The 13,848-nt window shown below is 37.8% G+C and overlaps 1 protein-coding gene across 1 annotated transcript; it reads right to left on the bottom strand.

Annotated features, from left to right (window-relative positions):
* Nucleotides 1–1,123: 1,123 nt before the first annotated feature.
* LOC107037854 lies at nucleotides 1,124–12,959 on the bottom strand. Its single transcript, XM_015256629.1, has 2 exons — nucleotides 12,654–12,959; nucleotides 1,124–2,730 (listed from the first exon to the last, which is right to left on the bottom strand). Exons 1-2 carry the CDS (start codon nucleotides 12,870–12,872, stop codon nucleotides 1,705–1,707), a joined length of 1,245 nt encoding a protein of 414 aa, XP_015112115.1. The 5' UTR covers nucleotides 12,873–12,959; the 3' UTR covers nucleotides 1,124–1,704.
* Nucleotides 12,960–13,848: the final 889 nt, after the last annotated feature.

Raw genomic sequence — 13,848 nt, 5'->3', positions numbered from 1 at the left:
ACTTTTTTGCACTCGTTACGAAATATACTATTATGCACTCGTATCAACATATGTTATTTTCGTGTGCAGTGCGTGGGTAAAATTTGACTTTATGCACAAGTGATGAAGTAGTATATTTGTATACGAGTGCGCAAAAGTATTTTTGGACCCGTGGTAGGCGTGTAGCGCTTGCCGAAGGCGAGTGCTGCTCTGCCAAGGGTCAAAGAACACCTGTCCCACGAGTGTCAAATCGTATTTTTCATCACAATATATGGAAAGTAGAATTCTGTACACTGGAGCGTGCGAAAAATTTCAGTTTACGCACAAGTGCTCTGAAAATTCCCGTTTATGCACTCGTATCGAAATATATTATTTTCGTGCACAGTGCGTGAGTGAAATTTCACTTTACACACAGATGGTAAAGTAGTACTTTTTCATACGAGTGCGGAATAGTATTTTTCCGGCCTGTTGCGATGGTTTTTTTTACTCGTGTGGCGTTGGCCTCCGAGCCGTAGGCTATCGCAACAGTCCAGGAACAATATTTTTCTGTAGTGATTTTCAAGTTTTCGAGTTTGGGAAGTATGTAATACCAATTCCCAGACGAGAAATCATGAGAAGCAGTACAGAAAAAGTATTTTTTGGCTCGTAGGAGGTGTTTGGAGTGTTTATTGGCACGAGCTGAAGGCGAGTGAGATAATCTCACGAACCAAAAAACATTTTTCACATGAGTATCGAACGATATTTTTTATCACAATGAGTGGAAAAGAGACGTTTTAAGCACGCGAAGCGTGTCTAAAGGTTACTTTTTCGCACAGCGTGCAGAAAAATGTTTTTTAACCGGTGGGAGGTGTATAGCTCTCGCCGAAGGCGAGTGCTGTTCCCCCAGGGTCCAAGAACACTTGTCCCACAACTGTCAAACCCTATTTTTCATCACAACGTGTGAAAAATGCGATTTTACGAACGCGGAACGTTACGCCCAAACAATAAAAACGAAATTCACACAACTTCGGTGCAAAATATAATCCCAACAATTCTGCAAACAGAACTCTTCAAGGACCAAATTGACAAGATTCTCCTTTACCCAAATGAAAAACTCCAAATTTCATATCTATATATTTACAATAATTTATTAATCCACGTATAATCTTAATACATTTACAAATACTTTTCCTGTTTCCATTACTCACTTCCTCTCCAAACCCCCCATGCGATGCTGACCAGCATGTTGGATCACGATTACGGAGAAGAGCGACAAAAAAAAAATACATTCGTCGAAATACTTTCGACAGTACAATTCAAATCATCGTATTATCACTGGGATACAGATTATTCAAACCTACGCTTTCCTACATTGCACCGATATACATTCTTTCTTCTTTTTTCTCATTCGCATTTAAACTTTCCTGTTGAAGCCACTACGCCGGCCGCAGACTACATAGCATCTGCCTATGTCTCCATCAAAACACTCCAACAATTCGAAAACCCCTCGTTTCACTCTCCCCCCATCATTACGTACAATATTTTCTCTTCTCCGTCTAACCCCATTAATTGTAGATGTGCTATGAACCACCGACTTTATTCGCGTTTAGCAGTCGACAAGAAGGAAAAAATATCGATCGATGAAACGTAGCCAGAGCACAAAAACTTTAGCAACAAATCGAGGGAAACAGCATGAAACAGTATGAAATATTGCGATTGACCAGTGATAGCCAACAAGATTTATCTTCAGGTTGCAGTTTCGTACGGCCTGGAGGCAGTCATTGAGTAACCAGCGTACAGTGGTCTTGGTATCAACAAAGCAGTCTCACTATTCCTACCAATATTCTCATGCTCATCGTCAGGTGCAATAATATTCTCAATAGTGAATGGTTTTTTGGCTTTTTTATGACTGTTCGTTTGATGGGGAAGAGGTAAAACCGTTGCCTCGAGACTCGGTGATGTCCTGGTTGGTGTTCTTTGATCAATGCCAGCGACGTCGGTACCGTCGGCGTAACTCGGTGATAATCTTGGGGATGAGCTCGAGCCGAATATAATGTCGGGTGGTCTGTAGATTTTGGAGGGTAGTGTGGGCGAGTGCTCCTCGTCGTAGAGCCTGTCCCTGTAGATGTCGTACGTATCACGTGGGGAACCAACGGCTGAGGAGCTGCTCTCGAGGGATGGGATGCGGCTGCAAATGGCGCGATTGTCCGACATTTCTGATGACAGGATTGACTGCCTGGAGGACTGGAGATAGGCCGGAAGGTGACTCATGTAGGTGCCGTTGAAACTGGAGAAGGACCAGCTTCCGTTCGGCAGGAGGGACGTGTCGTATGGTCGGCTGACCTCGTTGGGGTCCGGAATTACTCCGCTTGTTAGGCGCTGGCGGGCCTCTGCTGAGAGGAGATAGTAGCTGGGTGGGGTCTCCTGAGTGGTCTCCAGGCCGAAACCGCTGGAAGCTGAGGTGGAGGCCACCATCATCCGCCTCTCCTGCATCTCCCATCGAAGGAGGTCCTCGCGGAGTCGGTGGAGGTTTGCTGCGTTCAGGCTTCCGGTGGAGTTTGTCACTGGGGACGAACCTGAGGGCTCGGAGTGCGGGGGTGGCATCGATGAGGCCAGCGCCTGCAGCTCGGATTTCAGGAGCTCTTTGTCGGGTTTGTGGAGCTTGAAGCGCTTGCGACGACGCAGGAGGGAGCCGTTCTCGAACATCGATAGGGCGGCGGGGTGGAGCGCCCAGTAGGCACCTTTTCCCGGACGGTGGGGACCTCGTGGTACCTGGAACAGGATTTATTTTTGTAGGGGCAAGGCTTATTTTATTGGCGGCGGGTTTCAGAGTATTATAGATGCACGGAAAAATAAGAGACGGTGGAAATACACTTGAAAATTTTTGTCTGAATTTTCCGTGTCGAATTTAGGGAGTTTTTATTGGGTGCAAGTTCTACTGAAATTTCAGGAAATGTTGTCATCAGAAATTCAGAATTTCGTGGAAACGTCAAACACACTGACTGACTGACTGAGAGAATGATTCATGTATTCCAAACGAGATTCGTTAAGTATTGACGAATGGTAGAGTTGAATATGACCAAATGTGTATTCGTTAATAGTTAACGAATGGTAAGGGAGAGTGGGGTAGACCGGCCCCTTTTGATTTTTTTTGTGATACTCGTAACTCAGAAACAAATTCATTAATTGAGATCAGTCTAGGCTAGGCTCATTCTAAAGGGGAAGAAGTGTAGTTTCCATGGAAAAAAATGATTTTATTTTATTCAAAATTGAATGAGCTGTTAGCATTTTTGAAAAAATCAAAAGGGGCCGTTTTAACCCAATCCCCTCTAGAGTTGAATTTGACCGAATGTATATTCGTTAATAGTTAACGAATGGTAAGGGAGAGTGGGGTAGACCGGCCCCTTTTGATTTTTTTTGTGATACTCGTAACTCAGAAACAAATTCATTAATTGAGATCAGTCTAGGCTAGGCTCATTCTAAAGGGGAAGAAGTGTAGTTTCCATGGAAAAAAATGATTTTATTTTATTCAAAATTGAATGAGCTGTTAGCATTTTTGAAAAAATCAAAAGGGGCCGTTTCACCCCAATCTCCTCTACAGTTGAATTTGACCAAATGTATATTCGTTAATAGTTAATGACTGGTCCACTTGAACTGTGAAAATCAAGTCAAACAAGGCTCCTCAAATTTGCATTTGTTAACTATTAACGAATGAACATTTCGTGAGACCGAATAGACTCTCGTCTCCAATCAAATCCATTCGTTAATAACAACTAATTGTTTCTATCAGTGCAGAACTGTAAATTTCCGTTCCGTTTTTCCCTGAAAATGAATAGAACACCAGAAAATTCTGGTAAATATATTCTAGAATTTTCAGGACTGTGACATTGAATGTAATTTAGGAAGAAAAAAATAATGAAATTTCAGATATCACTGATAATTCGATGTAATTTGACGGTAAATATTCATATTAGATTGAAAATTCAAATAAATTAAGGAATTCTCGTCTTCATGCCGCTTTAAATTCTGGAAATTTACTGAATTTTCAGTGAAACCTGAAATGTCATGATTTTTTTCCCCCTAAATCGCATTCAGTGTCACTGTCCTGAAAATTGGTAGTCAACTGTCCATGGAATTTCATTTTTTTTATAACAGGTTACTGAGATCGCCAGGTATTTCGCCTGAAATTCGTACGAATAGGGCGTTTCGAGAGAAAAATACCGGCGTTTCGCCGATTTTCCACGTATACAAAAACACAATTGTTTTGTGAATTGCGTTATATGATGATCAGTAAAAAATTCACATCAAATCGGGAAAAGATAGAGGATTCTCAGTATAATTTTCATGTGTTTTCTGGTGATTATAGATATATATCTATAAATACGAAATCGAAAATTTTTCTTTTCTATTCCAGTCTCCATTCATACACAGCAAAAACGAATGTTTGAAGTTCACACACCTTTTATAGACATTTTTCAGACACTAAAAAACATCAGAATAAAATGAAAATATATCTGAATTTCAGACGAACAGGTGCCCAAACATCTTAATTCATGCTTGACATTGAGACAAAATTTCATTTTATTCAAACTTTTTTTAGTGTCTGAAAAATGTATACAAAAGGTGTGCTTCAAACATTCGTTTTTGCTGCACGGAGAGAAATGCTCAGTAAAAATTACGGAACTCACACTTCGCTCACCGATTACGGAATCGACTCAGAAAATTTAAGTGACGGTATCGTAATTTTTCACAGGAGATTCAGACAAAAATTACGGAACGCTCTGGAAAAATTCCGTGACAGTTTCGTAAAATTTCCTACATCCACATTTCCCTCCGGAATTACGAAAAAAAACGTAATTTTTATTGAATATATCTCTCCGTGTGTGTACTCCCTTTGTTAGTTTCTTCGTCCGCGCAGAATAATCTAATGCCTTCCGTAAATGTGGGAGTTTTTCCCAAATTCTCAAGCTTTTCACTGAATATTCGACTTCCTAATAAACTCGCAAATAATTAACGGTAGAGAAGAGAATATTGTCTTGCGCTCCGCAAGGAAAACGACGGGATTTATCTGCCGAAGCGCTCCGCTCATACGAATTTCAGGCTAAATACCTGCGATCTCAGGCTTTCCGCAGTTTCCTTTTCTTTCGTGTGTCAGTCATTGGATATCTCGGAATTGCAGAGAAATGGTGGAAGTGCACTGAGAGAAAAATATGATTCTTCTGACTATATTCCATCACCATCGAATTATAGTCAAAAAGTCCTCAACAATTTTTCATGGGTTACGGTAACTATGGCCGCAGAAGTAATTACTACAATGGAATGTAGTCATTGCAACTATTTTATAGTTCTACTCACGATAGATTTGTCGTGGTTACTTTTGAACTTTGGTTAGTTCTTTGGTTAGTTGATTTGCAAAAATTACGCTTGTGAAGTTACTATAATGTTATGTGCTGCATATAAAAAAAATGTATCGTTCACCAAAACTGCCTCAACTATTTTCTTATTGTAAATCAAACTTCAGATTTTTCTCTCAGTGTGTTACTGAGGGAAAAATTTCTTAATGTGTAGACTATGTTTGGTTGAGAGAGGTAAATTATTTTCAGTGGTTTAAATGGCAGAATGTCTGCGCTTCACGGAACTCGAATACATTCTCATTTATTGGTATTCTTCCGCGTTACATCATGAATATATTACATATCGAAACGTTGGAAGTGCATAGAAAATCGTGAAAACAATAAATACTTTAGGATTAACGATTGTTCTACGCGGTTTGAGTGAGTTCATTTGCGATTGAATCATACTTGAGTACAGGGATATTTTAAAGCATGAGACATGAGGTGAGGTGGCTAGGAGAATTGAGAATATCCAAGTATCTTTTACAGTGTGGTACAGACAGCACTACACCAGCAAAATAACGAATGTCTGAATTTCACACACCTTTTGTCGACATTTTTCAGACACTAGAAAACGTCTGAATAAAGTTAAAATGTGTCTGAATTTCAGACGAACAGGTGCTCAACGGTCTTAATTCGTGTTTGAAATTCAGACAAATTTTCATTTTATTCAAACGTTTTTTAGTATCTGAAAAATGTCTGCAAAAGGTGTGTGAAATTCAGACATTCGTTTTTGCTGTGTAGAGATTCAATCATTAAATTTGTCAATTAAATTGTCTGAGAAATTTGAAAAAGAAAACATGATTATTCAATCCCATTCAAATTACATTTTGCACAGTTATTTTTTTAAAACAATTGTTCTTTGTAAATAAATAATTTAAATGGTTTAAATTTTTGGAAATTGTATTTTGTCGGGCGTGAAATCGATTTCTGGTAAAATTCTGAATATGAATAAATTTGTGACGATTCCGAACAAATGATTTTTATTTTGAAAAATTGTAATTTTTAAATTATTTCATCAATCTTCCTCCTCAAGTAGATTTTCTAATTTGTTTTCAGATTTTTAAAATGTCTTCGAACAGTTCAATATCGAGATTCAAATTCAGATCTGCAAAGTTTGAATAATAAAATAATTGTAAAATATCCGGAACCTTAGGATCGAATGGGGTTGAAATGAACGATGTTCGACTACAAAAGTAGTCGTATCGAAATATTCTATTTTAGATGGTGTCTGTATATATGTATGTATGAGGTCTTTTCTCTTAATTTTTTCCTCGAAATTTTGTTATAAGGGATCAATCGAATTTCATGAATTTTTTCATGAATATAGACTTTAATAAGTTCTATTCATTGACTCTGCTCAAAATTCAATTTTCCGTACAGATTCGAAAAAATTGATATTTTTTCAAAAACCGATTTTTCAACGATCACTCAAAAATTTTCATCAAAAAGACATTAGTTATGGCTCAAAAAACTGATAACAATACCCTCTTGATTCTATCAGAATATGATGCGGGACGCACAATTTATTGTTGAATTACAGCACATTGTTTATGCGATTTGAAAGAGAAAATCGGTTTTTTCATGATTAGTGAAAGAATTATCAGTAATAGCAATGAAATCAGGGCTTGAAAAGTATATTTCAATGCCTTCTTAATCAAGTTGAAAAATGGTGAGAGCAGCATCATTGCTTATCAAGTTACACAATACCGTCATGAATGAGCTTTTTATATAACAATCTCTATCTCTATTAAACTCAGGTACCAATCTATTATGTCGAATACTTATTCATATTGATTCATGGTCTCGACCAACTTCTGACAGAACCTGAGTTAAACTCTGGCTAAATCCTGAATAAACCCTGATTAAATCCCAGCTATGCACTGATTAAACCTTGATTGAACCTCTATTAAACCCGGACTGAAAACGAATTCGAATCTTGAAAGGGTCTGAATGTAGAATAATTTGAAGGAACGAAATAATACGCGAAATTTTGATGATATTTCAATTGATCATAGTACTATGAAACGAAAAAATAGAAGAAGAGAATAGCGAAATAAGAATTTCAATAAAGAAAACCCATTCGGAATCAAATTGTTAATTTATTAGCAACAATTACTATACTCGTTTATTCAGAATAATGTCTGATCATGTGATAATGAATGATATCTTGATGACAACAATTAACTGAAGGTTTCATCTCATTTCCCCCTAAATTCATTTAGCAAAGGGACAAATTACTCTGAAAGACCAAAAAATAGAAGAAATAGAAGAGAGAAAAAAATAGAAGAAGAGAATAGTGAAATAAGAATTAAAAAAAAAAACATTCGAAAGCAAATTATTAATTCATTAGCGACAATTACGATAGTCATCATTCATTTAAAAAATGCCATTGTCTACTTATTTTCCTTTTCTGTATCAAACGTTTTTTAAACTTTCATTAAATGTGCTTCACTGTCAGAAAATTATCCTAGAAATTTCAAATAAAAAATCTTGACATTTTTAACAACAAATAATTTACATGGAATATCCATTGATCTTGTTATTGATAAAGCAGTCAATTTTCTTTAATATTCAATGAAATTTGATTTCTCAGGTTCATACGACAATGAAAATGACTGAGAATCGTGAAAATTCAGGCAAATGTGCTTCTGAATTTTTAATCTCTTAAAAATTCAATTGAATACAATGCTTACTTTTCACGATAGGTGAGAAAATCCAAATTGTCATTGAAAATTCAATGATCATTAATCATGAAAAACTTAATTTTATTGAATTTCCAAGATGAATCAGGACTTTCATGAGCAATTTACGCTGAAATAGAATTCTGAATATTGAAAATTCAAATGCATCTGTTGCTCAAATTTCAAAAACCTTCTAACAGTGTTCTGTGAAAGTCTACTCAGATCATCAACCAAATGAGTAAATTCGATGAATAATCTGTCTGATCATGTAATAATGAATGACACCTTGCTGACAACTAGTGATGCCACGAGACATTTCACGAGACATCACGAAACAAGACTTTGGCGAGAGCGTCTCAGTCTCAATGAACACGGAAATTATTGGTCACGTCTCAGTCTTGGAATGCGCCGTATCGACTCCTCTTGTGATGACTCCGAGTCAATGTATCTCATCTCGGTTTCCAATTTTTCGCGATTTTTATATGTAGAAAACCGAGACGAGACAAACCGAGACAAACCCGGGATTTTACATTAAAAAACACGAAAAACTTGAGACCGAGATGAGATAAATTGACTCAGAGTCATCACGAGAGGAGTCGATACTGCCCATTTCGACACTGAGATGAGAGCAAAGATTTTCATGTTCATTGAGACCGAAATCATCTCTCCAAAGTTTTGTCTCGTAAAGTGTCTCGCGGCATCACTAATGACAACAATCAATTGAATGTTTTATCTCATTTCACCCCAAGGTGTCCAGTGGCTTGGCGCAGTGGGTAAGTTCGTTGCCTCACATGCGAAAGGTTCTGAGTTCAAATCCCGGCCGGGTAGAATGGTGCGATCTAACCATTCAAAGTCTTGCTCATCATCGCAGTATACCCTAACCGGGTCGAAACGATGTAAAATAACGATTAAAAAAAAAAATTTCACCCCAAGCTGAAATTCCACAATCAGGATCAAAGGGCTCATTCAGCAAAGGTGAAAATTACTCTGAAATAGGCCCACGAGAACTTGATAAATCACATTATTGCTCAATAAATACGACTGTATGGTTATGTGCACACATCACCCACGCATTGCCCACCAGGCCATGTACACATGTAATGTAATAATTTTCATGTGTCTCCACCGGCGAAACGGCTATTGCCACTGAATATTCAACGTTTAAATCATGCAACTGAGACTGCCTATTCCCAGCATTGAATCACTGTATCAATAATGATTTTGTTTTTTTCCGGAATTGAGTGATTTTTGTGTTTTTTCCCCTCTATTTTTCGTTCAATTTCAGTTTACAATTTCCTATTACCTCGTTTTACCCAACTAATTGGCGACTATCTAGCAGAAGTGTATTGTCATGTAAGACAAGGACTCGGGATTAAATTCTAGCATCCATTATCCACTATCATTAAGTACTTCTCTGCGGGTTATGGCAAAAGAGGCCTTCTCTTGACCAGGTGTAACTCCCGCACGATCGTATCGTCTATAGGCTACTGCTTAACAGCTCTTTACAATGTATACTTCCCACTTTGGCTACAATGTCATTAACTCTTTGTCACGCCTCTGCTTTCATTACCAATTCAATGTTCTTAGAGTGGGGAAAATAGTGTAAAACAGGGTTAGAGAAAAAATACATTATTTTCTATTTCTCGGGAAAAAAATTATTCACAATGAGATTCTGTAATGAAAAAAAAAAAGCGTGAAGCTTATTCCAGGGGTTGCGGTTGAATTCACAATCATCAATTCAAACTGAGGAATTTACACGAATTTTCACTACTCAATGCTCAACAGCAAGATATTGATTGATTTATATGGTAGTTCCATGCATTGTATAACATTCTTGAATATTATACTTTATACAATTTTTTTTGTATTTTAATGGAGAATTGTTTCATTTTTGTAAATCGGACCCCCTCCCCCTTTGAGAATAGACATGTTTTATTCAGGAATAAATCCCATCTTAAATTTCTGGATTGGAAAGGTTATTATTCACCCAAAAAATGCCTTATTTTGAGATTTCAAAGGTGTCAAGATAAGATTTTCAAGTCTTAATTTGAAGTCTGAGATTCTTAAGTTGAGTCTCAATTTAGGACTTTGAGATCTCAATTTACACATTCGAGTTGAGACTGGAAGGTTTCAATTTGAGACTTGACGATTTTTATTTGAGACTTTCATACACTCAAGTTAAGACTTCCGAAAGTCTCAATTTGAGACTTTCATAGAGTCAGGTTGACACTTTTGGATGTCTCAGGTTGAGACTTTGAAGGGTTTTAATTTGATACTTTTAGTCCCGAGTTGAACCTTTCGAAAGTCTCAATTTGCAACTTTCATAGGCTCAGATTGACACTTGTGAATGCTTCAGATTGAGACTTTGGAAGGTTTTAATTTGAGACTTTAGAGAGTTTTAATTTAAGACTTTTATAGCCTCAAGTTGATACTTTTGAATGCATAAAGTTGAAGCTTTGGAAGGTTCCAATTTGGAATTTTTTGGGGGTTTTAATTTTAGACTTTCAAAGCCCCAATTTGAGACTCTGGAACGGTTTAATTTGAGACTTTGGAGGGTTTTAATTTGAGACGTATAGTCCCAAGTTGAAACTTTTGAAAGTCTCAGTTTGCGACTTTCATAGACTCAGGTTGACACTTGTGAATGCCTCGGATTGAGACTTTGGAAGGTTTTAATTTGAGGCTTTAGAGGGTTTCAATTTGAGACTTTTATAGCCTCAAGTTGATACTTTTGAATGCATAAAGTTGAGACTTTGGAAGGTTCTAATTTGGGATTTTTTGGGGGTTTCAATTTGACTTTCAAAGCCCCAATTTGAGACTCTGGAACAGTTTAATTTGAGACTTTGGAAGGTTTTAATTTGAGACTTTTAGTCATAAGCTGAAATTTTCGAAAGTCTCAATTTGTGATTTTTATAGACTCAGATTGACACTTGTGAATGCCTCAGATTGAGACTTTGGAAGGTTTTAATTTGAGACTTCAGACGGTTTTAATTTGAGACTTTTGCAGGCTCAAATTAATACTTTTAAATGTATCAAGTTGAGATTGTGAAAGGTTCGAATTTGAGACCTTTAAAGCCCCAATTTGAGACTCTGGAAGGTTTTCATTTGAGACTTCAGACGGTTTTAATTTGAGACTCTTATAGACGCAAGTTGATACTTTTGAATGCATCAAGTTGAGACTTTAGACGGTTCGAATTTTAGATTTTCGGAGGGTTTTAATTTGAGACTTTCAAACCCCCCATTTGAGTCTCTGGGAGGGTTTAATTTGAGTCTTTGGAGGGTTTTAATTTGACTTTCAGTCCCAAGTTAAACTTTCAAAAGTCTCAATTTGAGACTTTCAAAGAATCAAGTTAAAACTTTGGAAGGTTTTGATTTGAGACTTGGAAGAATTTTAACTTGAGACTTTCATAGACTCAAATCGAGACTGTCAAACGTCTCAATTTGAGACTTTTGAAGGTTATTAACTGGAGACTTTCAAAGTCCCAAGTTGAAACTTTCGAAACACTCAATTTGAGACTTTCATAGACTCAAGTTGACATTTTTAAATGTCTCAAGTTGAGACTTTGAACAGTTTTGGATTGATATTTCTGAGGGGTTTAATTTGATACTTTCAAAGCCTCAAGTTGGAACTTTCTAAAGTCTCAATTTGAGCCTTTCATGAACTCAATATAATACGTTTGAATGCCTCAAGTTTAGACATTAGAAGGTTTTAATTTCCGACTTTGAAGGGTTTCAATTTGAGACTTTGAAAAGTTTCATTTTAAGATCATAAGTCTCACGATAAACCTTTTTTTTAGTTTCTTGACCGTGCTTCAATAACAGTCTTTGAACTACTAAAAAATCTAATTTAAAGAAAATAATAATCCCGCTAAGTTATCATATCCTCAAATAATGTATCCATAATTCAGCAATAATCTTCATCTCGTTCAGTTTCTGATGCTCTTGAGGAATGGGTTCCCCCATAATTAAACACATATTATATACTTGACATAATCTCTATTTTTCACTCCCCTCAAAAAGCCGAAAAAATTCAGTAATTGCAGACAGAACATCCTGATTTCCCGCATATTATTAAATATACAGACGACTAAACATCCGTAAAAATGGTTTTTCGTATTCCCTCTACTTTCGCATTGTCCGAAATTCAATCATTATTCCGTTCTAGTCTCCAAAAACAAAAAAAAAACAGAATTGATCCCTTTGAAAAATTAATTTCGCCGGTAAAACATCAAGTCAGCGATATCGAGGGGATATATTTTCCAAGTGAATCTCCTTGATTTCCAATTTTTTTCTTCCACCCTGCCGCATCTATAATTGCCAGCAACTGTAGCCACGCAACAAGACGCATTTCGGATATCTTGCCATAGAAAGGTGCGAAACCGATCATTTGATTTGGCAGGTGTGAACCAGATGGTGAGACAAAAATAATGATACAGGGCCACTTTAGCGTGTGCCGTCGGGCCATATGAGCCACCTTGCCTCATGCGTGTTTATCTCTCTTCACGATATACAGGCTCAAATATATTGCGTCTAACATATTGATTATGCGCGAGCACAGCCCCATTAACCCGAATTTCATTAACAATTTTCGAACCAATTAAAAAAAAACTCATCAACTCACCTTGATGAAGCAATCGTTGAAGGACAAGTTATGCCGCAACGAATTCTGCCACCTCCTAGTGTCTTTCCGGTAATACGGAAATCTATCGGCAATGAATTTATATATTTCCGCCAGCGGCAGCATTTTGTCTCTCGACGACCAAATCGCCATTGCCGTGAGAGATATATAAGAATACGGTGGTTTCTGGTCTCCATAAGTATCTCGCGACGGTCGGGGCATTATAATTCAATATCTTTCACTCTATCTAATCTCTATATCAACGAAAAATCGTTCAGCATTAAATAAATAACGATAAATCCATTCCTGGAGGCTTCAGTAAGTCTTCAAACCCCCCGACGATTTCATCTCATTAAAATTCAACTGCTATTTCCAATCACAGTTTTTTGGGTAAATGTCACTGTCACCTATTCACACAAAATTACAAGCATTTGCCGAATAATTCACTCCATTTGCACTCGACACTGGCGATGCACCGCGACATTTAAAACGCGGTGAACCGGCTCTTGTTGGGAGCTGAGTGAAATTTTTTTCCGACTCGACAAGTCGAGCTCTCGCGTTCGGGAGCTTTTGGCGCACTGCCAGCCCAGCCATCCCCACACCCCCGCTTGCGCGCTACTCCCCTCTGGGCTCGGCGTGGTGGAAGTCAACCGGATTGCCGGCGATTGGTGGATAACGGTGTGGAGTTGTGTCGAGATAATCATCGGTGGGAGCTGGAGAACAGCCAATCGCCGGCCGATACCAGACGGTGAACACCTACCGGTTTTGTCAGGGGAGAAGGGCACGTGAGTGTGTTGGTGGCCTGTGGGGAGCTCGTGTAGTGCCAGTTTCAGCTCCTCCACCATCCTGAAATATTATATGTACGGTTTGCGCTGGGGGTGGAGTCTGCGGAGGCTCCACCCCGAGTTCTGCGTTTTTTATCACTTTTTTCATTTCAATTTTCTCCCGTTTTGTTTTATTGTTTCAATTTTCAGCGAGGGGAGCGGGACGAGTTTGGACAGACAAGTAGTTAATGATCGATTAATTATTTTCGGGTGGTTTTAGTTTTCGGTTTTTTGGGGAATGAATAGCTTTAATTGGAGGGAAATCATTGAGATGGGAGTGATGAGGTGGCATTGGTGAGTGCGTTATTTTGGTCGTTCTTGTGCGGGGCGGGGGCGGGGAGCGGAGTAAATATGCTGAAGATGGTATATATAAG

Source organism: Diachasma alloeum, unplaced genomic scaffold, assembly GCF_001412515.2.
Source record: "Diachasma alloeum isolate Michigan unplaced genomic scaffold, Dall2.0 Dall_scaffold_00271, whole genome shotgun sequence".
NCBI lineage: Eukaryota > Metazoa > Arthropoda > Insecta > Hymenoptera > Braconidae > Diachasma > Diachasma alloeum.
Note: the sequence above shows the minus strand (reverse complement) of the source record. Positions and strands in the feature narration are given on the sequence as shown.